We start from the raw sequence: 23,458 nt of genomic DNA, 5'->3' as shown, positions 1-23,458 counted from the left end.
TCCAAATTCATCATCATAATCACTATGTTTGGCGGAACACCAGAACACATTGGAATAGTGGTTTCTTATCAGTAGGGAACGGATTTAATTGTAAATACATATTATTTTTATTGAAATAAGATATTTTAAATCTAATAAAAAATGTGTACGATTCAGATCATTCTAATTAAAATAAACCTAAATTTATTTTACATTTTTTTTACACATTATGGTATAAATACATATTTTTACATATTTGGTAAATAAGTAGGTAGGCACATATTTTAGTAATTTTTGATTTTTTTCATTAATTTTATAGATCATAAACATTTTCTGCTTCGTTTAAATCAACAAGATTAATAATTTTTGACAACCACCAAATATTATACGTTACCTATATCTAAATGGCATTTCGATACTGAATCTGACACAGATATTGAAAAAGCAAATGCATTGATGCAAAATATTAATTTAAAAAACTTGAGATACATTTCTACAAATTTTTGTTTTTTGATCCAGACAATTAAACAATTGTAAACTAAAAACATGTCTCTGATAAAAAGTATTAGTATTATAGAAAAGTCTGCAGAAAAATTAGAAAAAACTCGAGGGCACATAGGAGAAACAGTTAAAAAAAAATTTGCCAATATAATTGAAAAAAATTCTGGATTCAAACCATTAAAGTCAATCATCCCATATATTTTAAATGGTAAAAATCAACAAGGATCTCTGAACATTGAATTCACTCCTTCTGATATAGTAAACGTGAATTATGTCCCTATCACATTTGTTGACATAGAACGGTCTTTTAGTCAATACAAGAGTATTCTCCGACCAAACCATTGCAATTTTTCATTTGTAAACCTTTAACAATAATCATGATGTTTTTTCTCATTGCTTTGTTCCGGAATAATACTCATAGTTTTATACATCTACATTTTACTTTTATTTATAAAATATTTTCAATACTCATATATTTTTATGATATTTACATATTTTGATAAGAATAATTACATATGTATGTACATATTTTGATTTTTTTATTACAATTAAATCCGTTTCCTACTTATTAGTATAATATTTTTAATTTTTACAATTTTGTTGGTGAACCTCAAACAGCACTACAGCCACTATGTGGCCATTGGGTTAATCAATATTTACATTCAAATTTCATTATTTTAGACACAGTCAAATAAATATCATACTATCAAATAATTGTTTGAAAAACAAAAAAAAAAAAAAACTAATTGACTAGCTGAACTTGTTAAGTTTTTATTTACCCCACATAGAAAATTGAAAATATTAAAATTTGAAGAATTTTGGGAAAACATATTGTTGAACTATTTTCAAAATATTCAGTCTTCATATATTTTAAATAAAAATCATTGTTTATCAATATATCAAACATTATATTTTAATGAGTGTAATAGAATCTGAACAAATACTCCCAGGCTATTACACATACATTGTTATGGTATAATTAATGTGTTCAAGCCCTAAAGCACATTTTCTCTTCAAAATAAAAACATCTATTTTAATTTAGAGTTTTTTTTGGTATTTCTGTAAAAATTATTTTTCTATTATATCAGATGACAGTTGGTATATGATTAAGACAGTTATAAGTTATAATTGATATTTTTCTAAATAGATTAATATAATAATTTAATGTTAATCTAAAACTGTAAATTTAATAGTAATTTAGATGAGGAATAATGTGTAACTGGATACCTTAATCCTTTAATCCTTATTATGCATAAAATACCATTAAATACTAAATAATAATATGGAGTGGTTTTATACTAAAATTAAATTTTTTTTAGTATCAGAAATATTACATTTTATAAAAAAAAACATAAATTTCATCATTATCAATGATTGTATTTCAATAAAACACTATTAAAAAATGTAAAAAAGACAAATTTACCAATTATTTTTTATAGAATATCAAGTAACGACTAATTCAAGCTGTACAAAATAATATAAAATAGGTAGGTCCTGAGTAATATAAATTTCCTTAAAAAAAAAAATCAGTCTTAAACTTAACAAATTAAAAATATACATACGGACAATGGACATGCTATTTTAGTCAAACAAGACTTATTAAAGTACACAATAATAATAATAAACAGTCTAATAAATGTAATATTTTAGTTTACACCATAAATGTTGTTTAATTGATTTTCTAAACTATATTATTTTCTTATATAAATATGATTTTTCTTTTTGTATAAAAGTACCGTCATGAGCTTTCTAGGATCATAAATAAAATATACAAACATATAAATCATTAATGTATAAACAGGTATAAATAGTATTAAAATTATCAAACTGAGCATACATAGCTTAAAAATAAAAGTATTCTTCTACATTTTAAAGACTTAATATTTACACAATAATCAATGATACAATAAGATAGGTTTATTTAAGTTTAAAAAAAAAAATAAAAATAGATTATAGGCATTTGAAGCAAATACCACAATACGCTATAATAATACAAAAATTTGGAACTCATAAAAACATTTTTAAGCTTGCTTGCTAAAAGTAATATATTAAAAGAATAACACAATGTTCAATTACTATTACGCAAAATTATATTAATTAAAATGCCATTTTTTTTGAAATTATAAATTTTAATTTATAATTTATGTTTTTAATGCTCAATTCACCTTTTTGGTAATAATGTATTTAGTATAAAATAAGCACACACAACTTGACACAATTGAGATTAAACAAATATGTAACTTATAAATATACATGGGTTAAATTTTACCAGTATTATCAATAGATCTAACTTCTTGTTATATTTTAAATGAACAATACTAAATAAATAATAAATAAAATATTAATAATTAGAGTATAAGTAGAAAATAAATCTGTATATTGAAAACATAGGAATGTAAAATAAATTAGAAAAAAATATCAAAATAATAATTTTAAGGTTTGTATTCACAACATTTGTCACATATATTTTTTCTATATTTTCCTAGCAAGAAACTAGACTTTTGGAACATAAATATCTATGATTACAATTTATTTAGCTCATTAATTAAGTTAATTAATTTTGTGCTTGGAAAACAGAGTTCAAGATTATATATATATTTGATACTGTGTCACAAAATGTAATCTACTTATGTGAACAGAGGGTATACCTAATTTTGAGTATATTCTTATTTAATACAGTATCTAACAATATTATATTTTGATCACAAAATTAATGGAAAATTAATTATTTTTATAAAACCATTTAGTACTTGTTTTAAATTCAAAATAAAAAGATAAAAATATGATATCACAACCATTATTGAGGGTAAATAACAAATATGCGCATATACAATGGAACACATTGGTTAATTTATACTTTATCTATAAATGGAAGACTTAAATAAAATTAATTTGAATTGTTTTTCAGAAAAATGTTGATATAAAAAGTAAATAATACAAATATTGTTTATTTGAACATGAAGTTTTGTTTATACTAGTAGTAAAATATAATTCAAAGTCTCAAATTAGCTTTCAAAATTGATTTTGGATTAAAAATCTTGTAATAAACAAATACCCAAATAATACTAAATTTTCAAGTTTTTTAAATAAAACATATACATACAAGGAATGTATATCTCAATTGATGTCAATAAAATAGTAATTACTAATAAAATTTAAACAGCATTTGAAATTGTTTTAAAAAACTTATCGCAAAGTTCGAGATCATTTTTTTGTAGATAAACTCACAGAAAATTTTTGACAACTGAACATAGTATTTTTAGGTTCAAAGAGTGCCACGACGATTTGTTTCAATCACTAATCGACACAATTCTATAAGGGGTTCATAACCAATGTCAAGCAACAAGCAAATAGCACAATTGCAAGATTGTTGTGGAACACGTCAATCTGCTATTAAGCCCTGTAAAACAAATAACAATATAAATTGTAAGTTATTAATTTCTTTTATAAACTGTTTACTATTAATACCTGAGATGTGACAGCAAGTTGATCTTTTAGCAGTCTAAAAGATGGACGATCTTCAGGACAATGACTCCAACACTTACGCATAACCTTTGAAAATAAAATCTCATTTTAAAATCATAATTGCTTACAAACAATAATTTATAAATTAATTCTATTCAGGAAAAACATTTACCTCATATACTTCTTTAAAACACATTTTTGGTTTTTCCAAAATAATGCCTCTTTGTACACGATCAACAACTTCAGTGTTTTTAAGACGTCCATATGGCATTTTACCACAAGTAAATATTTCCCACATTAAAACACCTTAAAAAAAAATTCCATATCAAGATTATGTGTAAATGTACACTTTTTTCTGCTTACCATAAGCCCAAACATCAGATTTAGAAGAAAATCTAGTGTAGTTTAAGACTTCAGGAGGAGCCCATTTAATGGGAAATTTGGTACCACCAGAACTGGTATATTGATCATCTAGGACATACCTAATAATAATATAATATATTAAACCATGCATAAAGATACTATTGTTGTATTTATACACGAGTATAAGTTGTTTAAAATTAAGTTGATTTAATTTAGAATTATGTGTAAAAAGAAATTCCAAAATAGAAAATCTAGGTTTCAGGTTTTTACGAAATGCACCAACTGTGACTATAAAATACATACTATAACAAATAAATAAATAATACTATCAGTTGTAAACACACGATATGATAATACAATTAAATATTAATTAAAGCAAAAATAAGTTATGATAAGTAATTAAGATATAATTTAATGTTTTAAATACCTAGCTAGTCCAAAATCTGCAACTTTTACAACATTTTCTGAACCCACTAAACAGTTTCTAGCAGCAAGATCACGATGTATGTAATTGTGACGTTCTAAATAAGCCATCCCTTTGCAAACCTAATGTTAAAATAATAAATATAGTAAAGGTATATTTTATTTTTAAACGTATCAAAAAGACATTTTTTAACCTGAATACACATATCAAGTAATAATCCATTGTTTCCACCTAAACTATTTTCATGTCGTCTTAGATAATTCAGCAGTGATCCATGTCTCATATACTCGGTAACTATATAAATTGGGCGATGTTTGCTACAAACTCCATAAAGTTGGACTAGATTCTGGTGTTGGAGTTTTCTAAATAAGGTAAGTCAAATAATAAATATATTTATAAAACAATGAAATTACCATTTTTAGTATTTTTACTACTTATATACACTACACTAATTGTAACACTACTTTTTACAAGACTTACGTCATGACTTTGGCTTCTTCAATAAAATCGTCTTCAGACATTGTGCCTTCTTTCATCATTTTGACTGCCGTGTCAATAGAACCTTTCCATTTACCATGGCGTACCACACCAAACTGACCTGATCCTAGTTCTTCCAATAACATTAGTTCTGCAGGATCTATTTCCCATTTATCTACAAATCAATACACATATAATTAATGAATAATTGAAAATTTAATTAATTTAATTTTTAGTTTTTACCATGACTAAGGCCAGCTGTAGCAGGAACAGGACGATCACAAGGAGAGGCTTTTAAGCGTGATGCTAATCCACCACTGTTGTGACGATGGTAATTAATTAATTCTGGAATAGTTGAACAGCAATGTTTTTCACTTAAAAAAAAATCTCCTCGGCTATTTTGCTTAATGTGATAATGTTTCACATGTGAATGTGGTCTAAAATAAATATTACAACATAATAATTAGTTTAAATAAAAATAAACTGTAAAATTCAACAACCATAGTAATTATGCATTTATCTATTTAAGAAACAATAAATATGAATAAGATACTAGGACCAGAACTAGCAAGTGTAAGGAGCAACTACTTGTTATAATTTAATTGCATGAGGTTAAAATTCCATTAAAGGTTACCTACTAGGTTTGGCAGCCAAATTTTGACTATACCATAATTTTTAGTATATCTAACTATATATATAGATACATAAAAGGAAAAAAAATTCAAAAAAAGAGGATGTCCAGTAAAGTAACAAAATTCCTAGTTTTCTTTTTTTTTTTTGTTGATTCATAGTTTTTAATACTACTTAACAAAGTAACTAGAAACTAAAAATATAAAATACATTTAAAATTTCATGCAAGTTATAAATTATATTGATGAGTATGAAAAATATTGTTAAAAAAAGGTATAACATATATATTAACAACACAAATTTTAAAAAACTTACACTTTTGTGAAAAGAGATAATGTATAAAGACCTTTGGTTGATGAATTTCTAACAACAAAACATCCTTCTTTATCTTCTTGTTTAAGAAGAGACTCAGCTCTCTGTCTTGACATATCTCCAACATACCACCTTAAAATACAAATTATATAATAAATGTTATACAAAATAAAATTTATTTTGCATAAATAATAAAAATTTTAAAGAATCAAGTTTAAAGTTTAAATTTTTAGTATTTATAATAATTGATTAATAAAAAAATATATATATATAGGTACTGATTGGTTACTTTGGTTATCTAATTAATCTTCTGGTAAACTCAATTTTATTAATACTACTTTATATTATTTTAAGATAATTGTATAATCTACACAAAAAAAAACATATAAGTAGGGTTATCCAACCAACTAACCAATTTTCTGCAACACGTAAATGTATTTATTTGATCTTTATATAGAATGTTAAATTTCCAAAATATCTGTTTCCTAAGTAAAATTTATACTTGTAATGCTATAAAAAAGTTATTTATTACTTATGAAAAGTCACAGAAATTTTTCTTTTTATGATATATAAATCCCAGATTTTTTTGATGAAAATGTGTGTTACAAGAAAATTTGTTTATTGACTTATCACACATAGATTTTACAAGCAAACACTTAAAGTTTATATACAGACCTACTTAAATTACTCTGTCTTATAAATAAAAAGTGTTCCTAAAATAATTTAAGACAGTGTTAACCAGTAGTGATAGTTGCAATCAAAAAATTGAATTGAATCAGAGAATTGTAAAGGTAATCACGATAACTGATAAGTGCCAATAAATATAATATGTATATTATTATACACACATATTTGTGATAGTCAGAAATATAATAAATATGAAACAAAAGTTCAAGTTAAAAGTAAAATGAATATTTTATAGGTTTGTTTAAAATTTAATATTTAATTATTTAAGTAATACTTACTCATATTTTTGAAGACCGAGAAATTCTTTTTCTTTAACATAATTACTAGGAATGTAACCAATAGCACTGTAACATTTTTTAAGAGTATTTTGATAAAAACTATAATAAATCTCAATGTTGAAGATTGTAAAGTATATAATATTTACTTACCCATGCTCATCTCTTACTTTCCACCAATGATCTTGAGAATCATCAATGACGTCATATTCACATCCCTAAAAGGTATAAATTGTATTAATTCAAATAAAGCAACAAAAGAATTTTAATATTCTAACAAAATGTAAAATTAATTGAATACATTAACTGTCAAGGGGTCTTTTTTATATAGTCACTTTACCTAGCAACAAAATTCAAATTTGAGTTACAATAAAAATAAAAAAATATAAACACACAATGTACTCAATATCGACTATAGAGAAAATAGATAGATAGATCTTCTCTACATTGTGGTCTTATAATAGTACCAATAATTTAAAAAGTATTGTTCAAGATTGGGTCTCACTTAATAGTACTTTTTATCAGATTCAAATTCTATATATTAAAAGCATATCATGAAATGTACTAATGATATAATAAGTTGATAGATTGTCTTCAATCAGAATCATATTTCATAAACAATGTTTAATTTTAAATTCAAATTTAACATAAATTATATCTACTGTACAGGAGAGCGATTACCCACTTGCCCACCTTTTTAAATTAATATGTTGATTTTTTTAATTAAAAATTAGATATATAAATAGTTTTAATTGGTTTTATGAGGTAAATTAATTTATTATGTACTAATTTTACTATAAATATATATAAATTTATATCCAATACTGAAACTTATTTATGAAAATTTTTATACTAAAGTCAAATGTGAGTTTCAAGTTAACAATAATAAAATAATGACTTAGTAAAATGGCTACGAGATTCATGTTTGGATCCCATTCTTAGTTAAAAAAATATAAATAACAGTACTCATAATATATTTTAAGACATAACAAATTATGTAAAAATTTCAAGTCATTTGAAGAATTTATTTTTACGTTAATTCCTTAACAGTAAAAACAAAAATCAGTGAGATCCAATTTTGGATCTCATGACAGTTAACTTATTAAATATGAATAATATGTTGTCTTACTTTAACTAAAGTCAAATCTCCAGGTTCAATTGCTTTAAAAGGATATAGTGCAGTGACTACCTTAATCCTTGGAACTTGGTCCTGATGATAATTTAAAATAAATAAATTTAATTAATATAATAGTTTGTATTTTGAATTTATAAAATATATATTACATAGCAATGCTTACTTTTAACTTAGCAGCTGGGGTTCCACCTGGCATTATTGGACTTCCTGTTAATGCTGTGAAAAAAAAAATATATATAATTTGATATTATATTCCATTTAATATAACTAAATTAAAATCTATAATCATAACATATTGTTAATCCGAAAAAAAATAGTATTATATTTGTTGATGTAATACAATGGGGTCAGATAGTAGAATTAGATTTGTGTTACTAGTCATGGTGAATTGACCTCAACTCAGCAGAAGCAACTACCATGTAAATTTCACTTGGTTTATACATAATAATAAGAATCAAAAGTTATTTTATGAAAAATTCATAATATTTATTACAAAATTACTATAAAAATATTTAAGATCACACTCAACTTTTTTATTATTATAATAAAAATTAAGTAAAATTTAAATTAAATATTTTGTATATTGTTATATTTAAAAAAAATATAATAATATATACAATGGTCATTGGGTAATTGAAAAAGTAAAATTAAATAAAAAAAAAATTAATTTTTTAATTTAAAAAATATAATTAAAAATGTATAATTGGCTTATTTAATTTTAATGACTAATTTCGAAACCGAATAAAAATAAACGGACAATTTATACAGAAATACAACGAAAAAAAATAACCGAAATTGTATTAAAACAATTATTAATAAATTCTTAAATGCAAAAACAAATTTGTAGATTAATTAGCAAAATAGTAAAAAAAAAAAATAGTCCGATAGAAAAAACATACCTAAAATAGCAATAATTACCGAAACCTCTATAGTCTATATTACATAAAATATCTACCGTGATTAAATATTAAAATGCATAAAACTTATCATTTCTAGTGACATCATGAAAAATATTCTTCGTTATACATTTCATGCTAATTGATTTATAATATAATATTATTTATAGATATATGAATTATGGAAATGTATACTAACTTTTTTTCATTTTAACCCCACAAAGTTGTCAATATTGACTTTTTTTAAATTTAAATACTAGATAATAGTTTAGATAATTTGGATCTAATTGTTCTATATTCTAAACCTATAGTTTAGTTTTAAGGCTTGTTTCAAAAATTAATTTGTAACTTAATTATTTTCGTATAATTTAAAATTTATACTTCGTTAATTTATATAATTATTGTTAATGTTAAAGCTGTTATTAAATTGTCATTATAATATTGAGAAAATCAGAACATTACAACACGAATGTCATTTTTTGTAATTTTACACGGAAAGAACAGTCACGAACTAGTCTCAACGACATACAATTTTCACTATCGATATTTCAAAACAAAAAATGAATAGTACCTATAAAAAATATATAATACATTCGTTAAAGAACAACTATTGTTTTGTTTCAATATAATAATGATAATGATAATAATAATAATAAGAGCGTCTGTCTACACTCTTTACTTGTATAATCGTTGGTTCCTTTTATATTTTTGTACGCGGACCGGTGGACCATTCTGTCTGTTACCTTTACCATAAACAGAACAGAATACAAAGTCATTCACCTAATGCAACGCCTTTCCCACTTTTTTTATTCGTTTCCGAATCCTCTTCTTTCTCTATCTTACCCTAAGATAATACAATATATCAAAGATGTACACTACATACTCGCCGTATTATGCAAAGACAATTACGCCTTTATGTGAGCGATGTAGGGAAGAAGAGACAGAGGTGAAGCCCAAAGACCATATGTGTGCATGTGCGTATGTGTGTGTGCATTGTTTCAGAGAACCTAACCTAAGCGCCCTATTCTTATATGTGTGTACGGAATATCGAAATAAAATACAGCTGTGTGTATGTGTTTCAATGAAGGTGGTCTACAAAATATTTTATTTATTTGTTTTTTTTTCACTCCTAATAATATCCCCCTACCAGGCTTACCATCACGTGAAAAAGCATTACTCAATTATTTAGAAAAAAACGTAGCACTCGTAAAATTATGTTGGTGATACTTGTGGAATGAGTTACACAAAACAAACCACAAACAATATTAAATCGAACCAAAACACACGGTTTCATCATATAAATAGGTACGAGCGTGATAAACAAGCATATTCAAATATTCATTACTTTTATTAAATTTTTAAAATTACAATAAACTCATACCAAACACAATAATAGATCATTTTTAAAATTTATAAAAAAAAAATGCCTATAAATTAATTTAAATTATCATCATAACAATTACATTACTAGATCATTTAATTTGGTACTAAATTTGTATTACCAATGTAATAAATAAATTAGGTATCAAATAAAAATAACACTAATTGTAAATCCATAAATACTAAATAGAATATCTTAGATATAAATATTATTATATTCATGCTTTACTATTAATATTTTAGGGTAAAACATAGGTATTTTGAAAGAGTATATTATTACATAAAATTATCACACACAAGATTAATAGAAATTTAATAATTAATTTTTTCACCGAATATTGACAGGAACATTTTTTTGATTAAATGTGAAAACACAACACATCATATATTTATGACTAGCTACGCGCGCGTGTCAATTAAAATTTAAAAGTGTCCGCATTTTTCAAATTTTAATAATATTTTTGCATATAAATTATGAAAAAAATACTAAACCTTAAATTTTTTCCTTTATGGGAAAAAGTATAAAATTATAAATATTTCTTATGGCAAATCATACAATACATTTCTGATATTGAGGTTTATTTATTTGTACCAAATAATTTTTTATAAATTGTCAACATGGAAATTTTCAAATGTGTATATGACAACATCACCCCGTTAGTTTTCACATCGCAAAATAATACGTTGCTATGTTCTAAAATACATTGCATTTTTTTCGTAACAGAAATTTTTTTTTGACACCCAGACATATGACATATTATCGTCAAAAAAATTGTCTTGCTTTAATATTATAGAGATTTAAAAAAAAACAAATATAAAGTACAAAATTAAAAGTTTTAATAGAAATATTATAATTCATTATGATTTTGATTTTCTTAAAAGTTGTAAAAACATATATTTAATAAATAGAGTACACATGCAAATTATTTTTAATTATTTTAATCATATTTTTGAACTGCGAAAAGATGAGTTTTGAGAAACTAATATACTGTTTTATTATGAAAACTTAATGTTTTATTAACATAAAATAAAATGGATAAAACGAAGTTCGCTAAAGTAGAAAGTCTATGCTTTTTAGCATACATAGGTACTAAAAAGTAAATACAATACTTTACAATTAACAATGAAAAGAAATGTTTACAAATAATAAAACATACGTAGATATCGTTAAGCCTACTAACTTTATACAGCCTATACGCGCCATTAATATACAGGAAATTGAAGAAATGTAGAAAACGAGGGGTTATACAGTAAATATATGCATATAGTGTTCGTGTCTGCTAATATAAAATTATTACCGAGAATAAAGTTAATGTAATACGAGGGGAATAAACATCCAGTATAAAATTACATTATCCGATGACTCACTGAATTCAAAATGTTTTAAAACTCAAATATCACTAACGTATCCTACTAAGTATCTACCTAATAAAATAAAAAAAATAAAATTATACTACAACAATAAAATACAGTATAGTTTTTTAATTTATAATAAGAAAGAGTAATGTTAATTATGTTGAGATGAAACATTGGGTAATGTTTTTAGATTGAACAAATTGTTACATTCATATCTTATCATTAATTTCCAAAGAGCAATGTAATAAGTTAACAACAAAATAGTTTTAGCAGGTCTGAAATAAATTGATGGTTATTAATATTGACATCGAAACACGAAATATTTGTTTTCGTATATAAACAAACAAATTTATATTTAATTTAAGAACTACACAATAGGCTACCAAAATAGGTTTTTAATTAATCAAATTAATTTTTATTAGGAAATGTTATCTCAATAAATAATATGAATTATAAAAGAAGTAGTTAGTATGAGTAGTACTAATAAGTAATAATCCATAGAAGATAAAATAGTGAAAAAAAATACTAAACAAAAAAGTAAAATTTTTAAACAAAGACCACTATATTTTCTAACACAGGAAATCCAGAAAATGAATATGAATACAATAATTATTGCAAGAAGATAATTTAAAATTTACTGAATAGTCAATACTATTTTTTTTTTTTTTTTGTAGAAAAAAACTTCTAAAAAGATTTGACTCGATTAAAAAAATATTATAAAAATATACATGTAGGTAGGGTACATTATGTATTTTACTGTAAATCAAATAAACTAAACTATAATAACGTATCTACCTGAAAAATATCGTAATAGAAAAAAAAAAATGAATACATCATTAAAGTAAAATTTATAATTAAAATTAATATATGCCCATTTTTATGTTATTTTAAAGCTACGGTTGACCAAGTTTCTAGATTTCTCAATTCGATAAGGTTCAAAAAAATATTTAATGACGACAATAATAATAACAAGTTTTATTAGGTGTACCACCAACCGCATTAACTAAGTGTTTTAGCATCTATGATATACACTGCAGGTATATTTCACTAGTTCGATGGCACGGAAATTTAAACGCCTCAAAGCGATTTTCTCAAGATTATGGGTAAAAAATATTGTGTACCTAAGAAATTATGTGTCGGTCAACTAGTCACGATTAACACTACCAGGCTATGGTCATTATTAACAACAGTAAAGTTACAACATGAAAAATAGAAAACCAGTACTTGTCGTCTTAATCATCATTTTGAATAATTTCAAATAAATACAACAAGTTCTAGGATAAAATAGTGAAAATTATTTTTAGTTTAAATTATAATATGTAGTTTGTGAATTAAGCACACGGGAATAAATAATAATTTTAAAACATCTACAAAATGTTTATTTCATATATATGGTTATGTTATTAATAAACATAAAATAATTTATTATATGTATATAAATTCAAATTAATTATAATAGGTAATAAAATATTTTAAAAACACAAATTAACTATTAAAACTTCAATGCATTGATTGAATAAATTATAAGAAAAAAAATAAGTTTATCTAGGTGCATAAGATATAAAATGTACGTAAAGAAACGAAATTATAAGATTTATTCTTAACTTTTTTCCATTAAAAATAACTCAACTTAAAATCGAAATATTGATACAAAAACTAACCTATATTGACTTTTAGTATCCTATTTCAAATTTTATATTACACTAAAAGCGTTGCCTGAGTCACGTCCATATTATATTGATTGGCAGCTCGTGACAACACACCCCATGCAATGGGAGTGAACATACATAGTGCAAAAGAAACGCACCCTCTTACGAGCGCTAACTCGCCTCATCGAGACAAAATTTGTACAGAAGATTTAAAACAAAGTTCTAAATAATATTGAATTTATCTAGCAAACTACAAACAAGACAATACATCAATACGTGATATATTATATTGCAATATTGTATATTAATAAATTATAACATTATTGCTAATTGTATACACAGTATTGTTAAAAAAATATTATGTACAATAGTATTACATTGCATTTTGATTATTTAAGTTTCCGAGTGGTACGCACCTTCGTTTAATGAATATAATATATTATATTCGTTGGATTATTCGTCACGGCTGTATTACATGCTGTCTTAAGACCGGCTTGATTTGACATAGAGGACACGCAACGCCTATGGATGGATTTTTAAGGATATATCGGGTAAGACAATAATATTGGGTAGACTAACCCTACAACTTTATAATATGTATATAATGATGTGCTATCGCTAAGCTCTACAAACGACGTTCGGTAAACGCACGACCGAGATGTGTACTAACACCTGTCTGGACTAGTTGGGACGACGATTCTTCGTGGGGGACGAGCGTAACGTAAAGATAAAAAAAGTGAATGGCTGAAGGTACTGCACCTCCGCCACAGCATATATGAATACTGCTCACGCGAGAAGGGGAGAACGCATCAAGGCAAGCGCACTAAACGCATACATTGTTATTGACCGGGTTAAAACACCACTGCAGTGTTACCAGCTCCTAGAGCTTAAAACACGACCAAAATATTATAAACTAGTTATTTTCAATATAATTATTATGTGCATATTATAATATTAATTAGACGTTTAGGTACACACCTCTATTGGCTATTATTATTATATTACATATAAATATATATATATATATATGAACCAATTATACTTGTTTTCGTTTTGAGAACGCTACCATTTATTTTAAACAAAAATATCAATATTGTCTATACTTATAAAATATAAGTTTATTATGTATAATAAATACCTATTATATACACATAATATTTCAAATAGACCTTCAAGATCTAACCCTTAATGAGCCAGCGTTTCAACATTTTCAACCCATTTCGATATCTATTAAATAATATTATACCTAACTTGATTACCTAACTATATGAACAATAATACAAGGACTACGGATCTATAGTTTAAATAATTATAGTCTAAATATTGATTGAGAAGTGTTATCGATTTGTAATATAGATAATATTAATTAATACTAAACAAATTACATGAAAAAAAAAGTTTAATTATCAGTTATAATTAAATTCATTGTGATCCTTTGACGTGCCCATAATACGTACCTACTACCAATAAGTATGCCTACATAATATTATATACTTAACATTTTCACATATATTATACAACTTTCAAAAGTTGTCAGGTAAACTAATCAGTTTTTATTTTTCGGTAAATTTACTACTATTTTTTTTTTTTTTTTGTTCTAAACAAATATTCTATATTTATAGAAAAAAATTATAGACCTTGATTGTAATTTGTTTCAATTTAATTTTAAAGTTTATGTCAAATAGTGAGATTAGAGGTAAAAGTTGTCTCATACGATGACCTTACTCTGTAACAGACGATGACATACGTGCGTCAAATTTAAATTATGCCTGAAACAACTATCTAGTCTTTATTTTAATATTTTAGAAATAAAATAATCAGTTAAATATCTTTGAAGGGTAAATATTACAATAATTACTATCTATAGTACATGATTTATATTATACCTGAATATCATTATATAATCACTAAATGAATGAATATTTCGACCATTTAAACAACATTAAAATAAAAAAGAGGTAATATAAGTGTTATCTGGAAGACGAAGATTTGAATTTAGAAGCAAAAATAATTTCACGATTAGTTCTAAAAAGTGATACCAAGTTTATAATGTATCCAAAACTATCCTCGGCTTAAAATAAATCACGTACGAGTATACTAATAGTATTATTCACAACACCTAATACCATCTATTGTTAAAAATTAGAGAAATTAAAAAAATAAACATTCTGCGGAACATAAATTTCGTAAATAACATTGTTTGAACGTATACCCAACCCAAGTAAAAAAACAGAGGAAGACGAATTTCTGTATAATAAGTTTCGAATAAACCTTGTCATCATTTATTAGGTCAAAAAAACAATTTAATAAATGTACACAATTTATATTCAGTCATTGCATGTTTTTCCGATTATTTTTAAACGCACTAGAAATTATCTACATTTCAATCCCTAAAAAACACGCATCAATTTAAGACCAAACATTCATCACTACAACAGCAAAAAAACTTAAATCATTGACTTTTGGTATTTCTTTTAAAAACGTAAAATATATTATCTTTTAAAATCATTATATGCATGTATTATCATATCAGAGAATCTCAATTTCGAAAACTATACATAATACTTAACGTGTATTACTTATTTATATAATTATATGAATATGAAAATGGAAGTTGTTTTAAGATTCTTGTGTGCCATACACGGTTATTAAATTTGTCTACATAATTGATTTTAGATATAATTTGATATTAAGTTTTACACAAAAATCCTTTCCCTTATTTAAAAAAAAAGTATATACGTGGTTATTAACGGCAATTTCAACAATATATAAATATATTTATTATTTACAGTCGTGAGAAACAACATTTATACATGAACAAATTGCATCATTTACATACTAGTAGCACTATGTATAAGAGTCTGGTATAGTCGTGAGAGTGTAATGATAATTCATGCATGTATAAACAAAATCTTCTGATTAAGCAATTAAGACTTTTTCAATCAAAAAAAAAAAAAATTAAATAATTAATTTAAGTAAATAAGTTATTTCTTGCAATGTAAGCAAAAACAATAATTACTGAAATTTCTATTTTTATAATTGTATTTTTGATTTACTCTTAGTTTCATCATAGTTTAATATCTAGACGTTTAAAATCCAAAATTGATTTATAATATAATATATTTTTTTATTTTTTGTAACGAAATCATAAGCTATATTAATTAATTCAAAATGTTAATCCATTTATAAAATAATGTGGTGTAAATTTATAAAAATAGGTAGGTACCTAATTAATTATTTTTCATTCATAAAATTTTTATTAGAAGATTTGATCTTGGTTTTGAAACCATTTAACAAAATAAATACATCTAAATATATAAATTATTGTGCCAATTGTCGAAATAATTAGAAAAACGCTTCTAAAAACAGTAAAAACATATTTGAATTTTCACAAAATTAAAGTTCTTGAAAATTATTTTTATACTTTTTACACTTAAACTTTTTCAAAATTTGATTTTTAAATTTAGAGTATTAAGGACTTAAAAATTTTATAATGTTGAATTCAACAAATTACTAAAAATGTAAGAAAGTCATGTTCAAGTAAAATTCATAATTAAAGTTATACCGGGCTTAAAATTAACTAGATTAATTACTCTAATATTTAATATAATTATTGGAAAACTATTGATATAATGAGGGTGCAAGTAGGTACGGGAGTGCTCCACTAAAGACACACACACACTATATACATTATGTCTAAATTACTAAAAAGGTACACATCAAACAATATCACACATTCAAGTATTTAGAAAAATCACTAGATTGTATTTGAACTACAATCGAAATCGCTTATAACGATACCGTTTACAACGATATTCCGGGTAGAACGATTCCAAGCAATGTATTTGGTTGGTTTTATATCTTATGTGTTGTTACATTTTATAATCCGGATATAACGAAGTTCGGTTATAATGATCAGATTCTCTTGGTCCCTTGAAGATCGTAATAAGCGAATTTGACTGTACTTAAAAATGGTCAGTTTCAAATCCCTGAGAACGTCTTATCATATAAACTCACAACATAGCAAACTTACAGTTAGAAAAATTTATTTTTCAGTGTTAGTTATTAATATTTTTTAAATTTAAAGGTAAGAACCCTATACCTGTTAGTTAATTTTGTTTTTAATAATGTTTTAAATTTTAAAGGAGTTATGATTTATATTATTTATATTTTATGAGTATTATACAAAGTAAAAACAAACATACACTATGGTATACTACTATAAGTTAGCCACACAAAATTTAATTTTTTGAATGAAAATTTTCTATTGGGTGAAAAATTCTCAAATAATAAATGGAGTTCATACATTACAAATTGTATAAGCGGTCTCTTAGTTTTTGCAATTTTATTTCTTATTTGAATAATAAATTATTACAAATTAAACAACTTTAAAATAATTATACCTACACATATTTTGTTCCAGATAATGAAATTTAAAATCAAAAGTTAGCAATGGTTCATTTACATAAGAGTGAACAATTAAAAATATTAACAATTAGGACTATATTAAATATTAGAATCATAAAACATAGAAAATATTAACAAATTGATATAACTAAGTACAAAAATACTATATTATACATAGGTACAAATATTATATTAATATAAATATATGCCAAAGACCAAGATTTTACAGATTATTGGTATTTTTTTTTTATTTTTTTTTTTAATGTTAACATTTTGAAGAAAAAAAAATCATTATTTAAAATGAGATTTTAATATATTACAACATTTATATGCCATTGTTTAAATATATTAGATTGAATTAGTTCTGAGATTGGGTGCATATAAATGTCTTTATAATTCTTTTTCTTACTGTGGTAATGCAAATTTAAAATTTAATAATAATTGATAAAATCAAATTAATTCTATGCGTTTTATACAATGGAATTTGTTATTAAATAAAATCACTCATACTATAAATAGTACTTACCTAATATTGGACTATTATTTTCACTGTTTTTTATGATAGGCGAATTTGGTGGTGTTTTGTTCCATTCAGAACATGGTTCACAGCCTTCAGCAATTCGTGTTGGAGCTCGACAACATTGCCATTTTTTACCACCCCAAATTGATGCATGATATTTTTCACTCTTCACCAAAGTGTCAGCACATACTTTAACAGTTTTATCATGTTAATTAATACCCAATATGTCTAATAAACATAAAATATAATGATTTATTAATTTATACCAGCTCTTAAAGATCTTATCCAATCAGATCGATCTTGAAGTTTTTGAGTGATTAAATATAATGTATATTGTTGATCATTTCCATCACTATATGATATTTGAAATGCATATCCATTTTCACCATCATTGTTAGTAGTATCTTGAGATAAAATATTTGGTGAAGAATTAATGGTAGCTGTTTCAATTACAGTTACCGAAGACAGTTTTATACGACCTCGTTCTTTTTTACGCTATAAACAAATTACAAAAATATTTAAAATACTAATAATATATTTATATTATATAAACATTTCTATAATTATTCAACTTAAAAACTGGAAACTAATAAAATATACAACAACCTTTCAATTTTTATTGGTACTTAGTAAAGTTATTTATTACATCTTTAATATCTATAATACAAACACAATCTGTATATATATTTTATAACATGTTAAATTATTTTTTTTTTAATTTTAATGCAATTTATGGAAAATAAATAATAATAAAATATATTTAGTCTAAGTTTAAGAATTAAACAATCACAACTTTTTTAAACAGATAGCATGAAAAAAATAATTGTATTGACTTATTGACTTAGTATAGTAAATTTGACAATATTCAATAGATTTAATGATTTATTTTATTAAATATAAAAAAAAATTAGTGTAAATGTTTTTATCAATTGGGTAGACTGAAATAATGTTTATGAAGTTTAGTATATTTGTGATTTACACTACATTAAAATAGATATTTGTCTCTTGGTTTTAACTTTTAAAGTTATTATGTTATTATGTATAAAAAATATTATTACTTATTATTAAGGCTTGAGATTTCTAGTAAATGTATATTTTTTATAGTTAAGTTATAAAACATCAAAAAAAGACTCAAATTTGGTTCAAACTTTCCTGACTTATAGGTATATTTTTATATAATAAAAGTAATAAATAATACTAAGTCAATAAATTATACAAATGAAAAAATGTTTAACATGCATTTTAATTTTCAAATAGTAGGTATGCTATCAGTTATTATTGCCAAACACATCAAACAAATTATTACATTAATTTTTAATTATACTCTTATAGTTATTTTTAAAATAATACCACATTGTACTGCAATTATATCAGGTTTATATAGATTAGATAGGCAATCAAATTTTTTGTAATTATGTTTCAGAATTAAACTAAATACTTACTATCGTATTCTATATACAAAATTAAAAAAATTTAGTTGAAAATTTTATTTTGCGTATTTATTATTTTTTAGTTACTATATAAGACTTCATGCAAATTGATCCTATAAGCTATAAAAATAATAACATTCATTATGTTTAAGATATGCATACAGATAATCATAAATTATTTAGAACTTGTTCTCGGAAACTATGCTACTATAATAGAATAATGATAAACGAATCAAAAAAGGACCCACCTATATAAATTTATTAATCATCCATTAAAAACATAATAAAAAGCCAAACAGGATACAGTGCTAGGGTTTTGGATCCTTGTTTTATTTCATCCACCGTTAAACAGAAGAGTGGTGCATTATTATTGTACATTTTAAAATAAATATAAATTAAAATTTACTATAGCTTAAGAACAGAGTCGATCTTAGTGAAACTATGCTTGATAATATTTACATTAATAAGGTATTTAACAATTATCAGAAGTGTTTTATTGTAAATAAGGTAATCATAGAGAAAATAAAAAAAATAATTTTTAATTTTAATAGGAAGATTCATTTTAAAATGATAAGACAAGGGATATGGTATTCTGAAATTTTTTCAATGCCAAAAAATGTTTCCTCAAAATCTTTAATTTACACTAAATATGTGATGTACCCTATGACTTTGTCAACATCAAAATATTAATTTTACACTTTATTCTTCATATGGATTTTAATATTTCTCAGAGTAAAACAATATCATAATTATACTTTATCTAGTGAAAAAACATTTTTGGTACTGATATTGGTTGTTCAGAATATTCCTGAATAATACCCTACTATTGAGAATGGTTCCACTATGACAGGGTGTTGAGTGAGGATGCATTGATTTGTGCATTCTCTTGCTGGACAAAGTATATGTTTATATATAATTTCTTCTTTATAACAATAAGCCACCATGAATCAAGAATAATATTTTAATATTAACAGGATAATTATACACAACAAACCTTACTATAACACAAATATTTAAATTATTTGAACTACAACTTGCCCATTACCTAAAGTATATGCATAACAGTAGGTTTGTTAATTGTTACATTCATCTGTCACAAAAGATAACTTTTTTGAAGTATATTAATAATGTTTTTAATTTAATACAATAATTGTTTTTGTTATTATTTTAAAATGTATCAATATCTGATAAAACCTTTAAACATGTTTAATTATTTAGTGAATATACATGCATATAAGTGCATACATTTTCAAGAATTATATAATATTATTGTAAAAAAATTAACAAACAACATGCATATTTTCTATGTTTTAACATTTCCCAACTTTTAGAAGTCATCATTATGAGCAAATTAAATAATAAATAGTAATGATTTAATAGTGTTATAATAACAAACAAAATATGTATAAATATTGTTTTAATAAATAATATTTCACATTAGTGAACTAGTACTAAAAGAGCTTTACTGAAATAGTTGTAATGGCAGATATCAATTTTAGATATATGATAATAATTAAAAACAATTTACTTGAAAATTATGTTATATCATGTATAAATTGAATCATTTAATTTAATATTTATATTATTTAGGTGGTTCATTGTCTTCTGGTTAATAATATGATCCTAATATTAGTAACAAATAAAAGCATAATATGTACCCTGTTAAGCAGTTGATGTATGTTATGGAGACACGGCAGTGAGCTTCTTTCAATAATTTCCTATGGAACGGAGAACAAATAATATAAGTTATTTTAATATTTCTAATTTTGTATTAATGTAATTTATATATATATATAAAAATGACTTAGAAATAAAATTGGCTAAACTAATGATAAAAATTTTAATTAATACTATAACGAATCTAGTTAGATCTACCCTACCTAATCAGTTCTAACTTATTAGTTAAATAAAAGAAAAAATGTATATTTTATTAGGTATATTAAAAATGTTAAATTGAATTAACACATTAAATTTATTTTTATATTAATTATATTTACTAAGATTTTAACTCATAATCAATAAAATACAATAATATTGACAAGTAAAAATTATTTGAATTACAATAAAATGTATTAATAACAATTAAGTTTATAAATATTAGTAAAATTAATAAAATATATCTCTTAAAAATTTGTCTTTTAGCCTATTTTATTTCCAAGCCACACAATTATTATTGATTAGAAATCAATTAGTCAGCTTAAAAAATTATAAACATAGTTCCGGAACACCGAGCACAAAAAATAAACCTAATAACACTAAGGTAATAAAAATTGAAATGGTTTTCAAATAATTAGTAGTTGTTTAAAAAAATTCAATTATTTTTGAACCAAAAATGATCAGAATAATGTGTAACTTTATTTAATTTATACTACTTAAATTAAAAAAGTTTACATAGGTTATTTATGATTCACATGAAATACAAAGGTTGAGTAACCCAGTTTATGAAATATCGGTGTTCATGCAATAATATATATTATGGATGTGAAATTAATAAATGTATAAATGCAAATGTTCAACAACAAACAAATCCAAAACCAATAAATTCAGATCAATTATTACAGACTTACTTCCGATTCAGATTCATAGTAAATGAAGTTCTTGGTTGTCAATACAAACCATCTCTGTTTGTAGTTAATAGGCATGAATCGTTTTTTGTTCTGCGATCGCTTCACCATCAGACCCTGTTTGATGATGTCACAGTCATCTATTTCATCTTTGCTAGCCATCATCATATAACTAACAACACACCAAAAACCATTTAAAAATTATAAAAGACTTAAAAAAATTCAAAAATTTAAGAATCTACCTATCTAATTTTAAATACAGAAATATTGTAATCATAATATTGTATGCACAAATTATAAATATTTCTATATAGGTTTTATCTTGGCTACCTGCTACACCAGCTTATTCCAGGTGTTTAAAAGTAAGTAAAAAGTTAATAAATTAAAATCGAATTTCACACAGATCACAGTTGAACAAGACGAGTTTTAAGCACATCATTTGTGTTGTCAATACTCACTGATTTTCGTTATTATTTCAATCTTCGACGGATGCGGGTAGTTGGTAGCGGGTAGCACATCATTGTATTGTGTCGTCCACAAATGGATTGTGGATTTCAACTGTAGTGGACTGAGTTCGAAGGAAAATTGATATAATAATTATGAAGGAAAAATCAACAAAAAATAAAGGAAGAGAAGAGTATGCGGTAGACGTGAGTGTTTTATGGGCAAGAGAATGGTGTAGTTACTAGTTAGAGACGACTAAACGAAATTTAAAAAAATAATAATAAAACAAATAAATAATGGAAATAAAACGAAAAAAAAACCGAAAACCAGTTTTAGTATATATATTGTATGTATAATAATAATATCTGTTGGTACTTTAGCGGTGAAAGGGTCTGGCGGGGGTGAGGACGTCGTGCGTTCTTCCGTGGTGCTGCTATCACCACGACTAACAGGTGACCACGACTGAATTAATGGTTACCAGGTTGCCATTGGACGGTCGTAACCGGACATCCGAGTGAATTTATAATTTAGACAGCAGCTGATAACAGATCGATTGTCGTTATC

The 23,458-nt window shown here is 24.3% G+C and overlaps 1 protein-coding gene across 3 annotated transcripts; it reads right to left on the bottom strand.

Annotated features, from left to right (window-relative positions):
• Positions 1–3,523: 3,523 nt before the first annotated feature.
• LOC112602151 (tyrosine-protein kinase Btk29A) lies at positions 3,524–23,249 on the bottom strand. 3 transcript variants are annotated; one of them, XM_025350098.1, is made up of 18 exons: positions 22,909–23,249; positions 22,454–22,622; positions 21,545–21,604; positions 18,723–18,951; positions 18,463–18,645; positions 8,412–8,464; positions 8,243–8,323; positions 7,267–7,331; positions 7,117–7,182; positions 6,155–6,283; positions 5,453–5,646; positions 5,213–5,384; positions 4,926–5,094; positions 4,736–4,854; positions 4,309–4,427; positions 4,118–4,251; positions 3,949–4,032; positions 3,524–3,880 (listed from the first exon to the last, which is right to left on the bottom strand). In XM_025350098.1, exons 2-18 carry the CDS (start codon positions 22,616–22,618, stop codon positions 3,863–3,865), a joined length of 2,040 nt encoding a protein of 679 aa, XP_025205883.1. In that variant the 5' UTR covers positions 22,619–22,622; positions 22,909–23,249; the 3' UTR covers positions 3,524–3,862. The 3 variants fall into 3 exon arrangements, with proteins under 3 accessions (XP_025205883.1, XP_025205884.1, XP_025205885.1); XM_025350099.1 differs by lacking the exon at positions 21,545–21,604; XM_025350100.1 differs by lacking the exons at positions 18,463–18,645; positions 18,723–18,951; positions 21,545–21,604; positions 22,454–22,622; positions 22,909–23,249 and adding an exon at positions 13,946–14,311 and having other exon boundaries at positions 3,527–3,880.
• Positions 23,250–23,458: the final 209 nt, after the last annotated feature.

The sequence above is a fragment of the Melanaphis sacchari genome, unplaced genomic scaffold, assembly GCF_002803265.2.
Source record: "Melanaphis sacchari strain LSU unplaced genomic scaffold, SCAv2.0 Contig84_pilon_pilon, whole genome shotgun sequence".
Classification (NCBI taxonomy): Eukaryota; Metazoa; Arthropoda; class Insecta; order Hemiptera; family Aphididae; genus Melanaphis; species Melanaphis sacchari.
The sequence above is the reverse complement of the archived record's forward strand: the minus strand, read 5'-3'. Positions and strand labels throughout refer to the sequence as shown.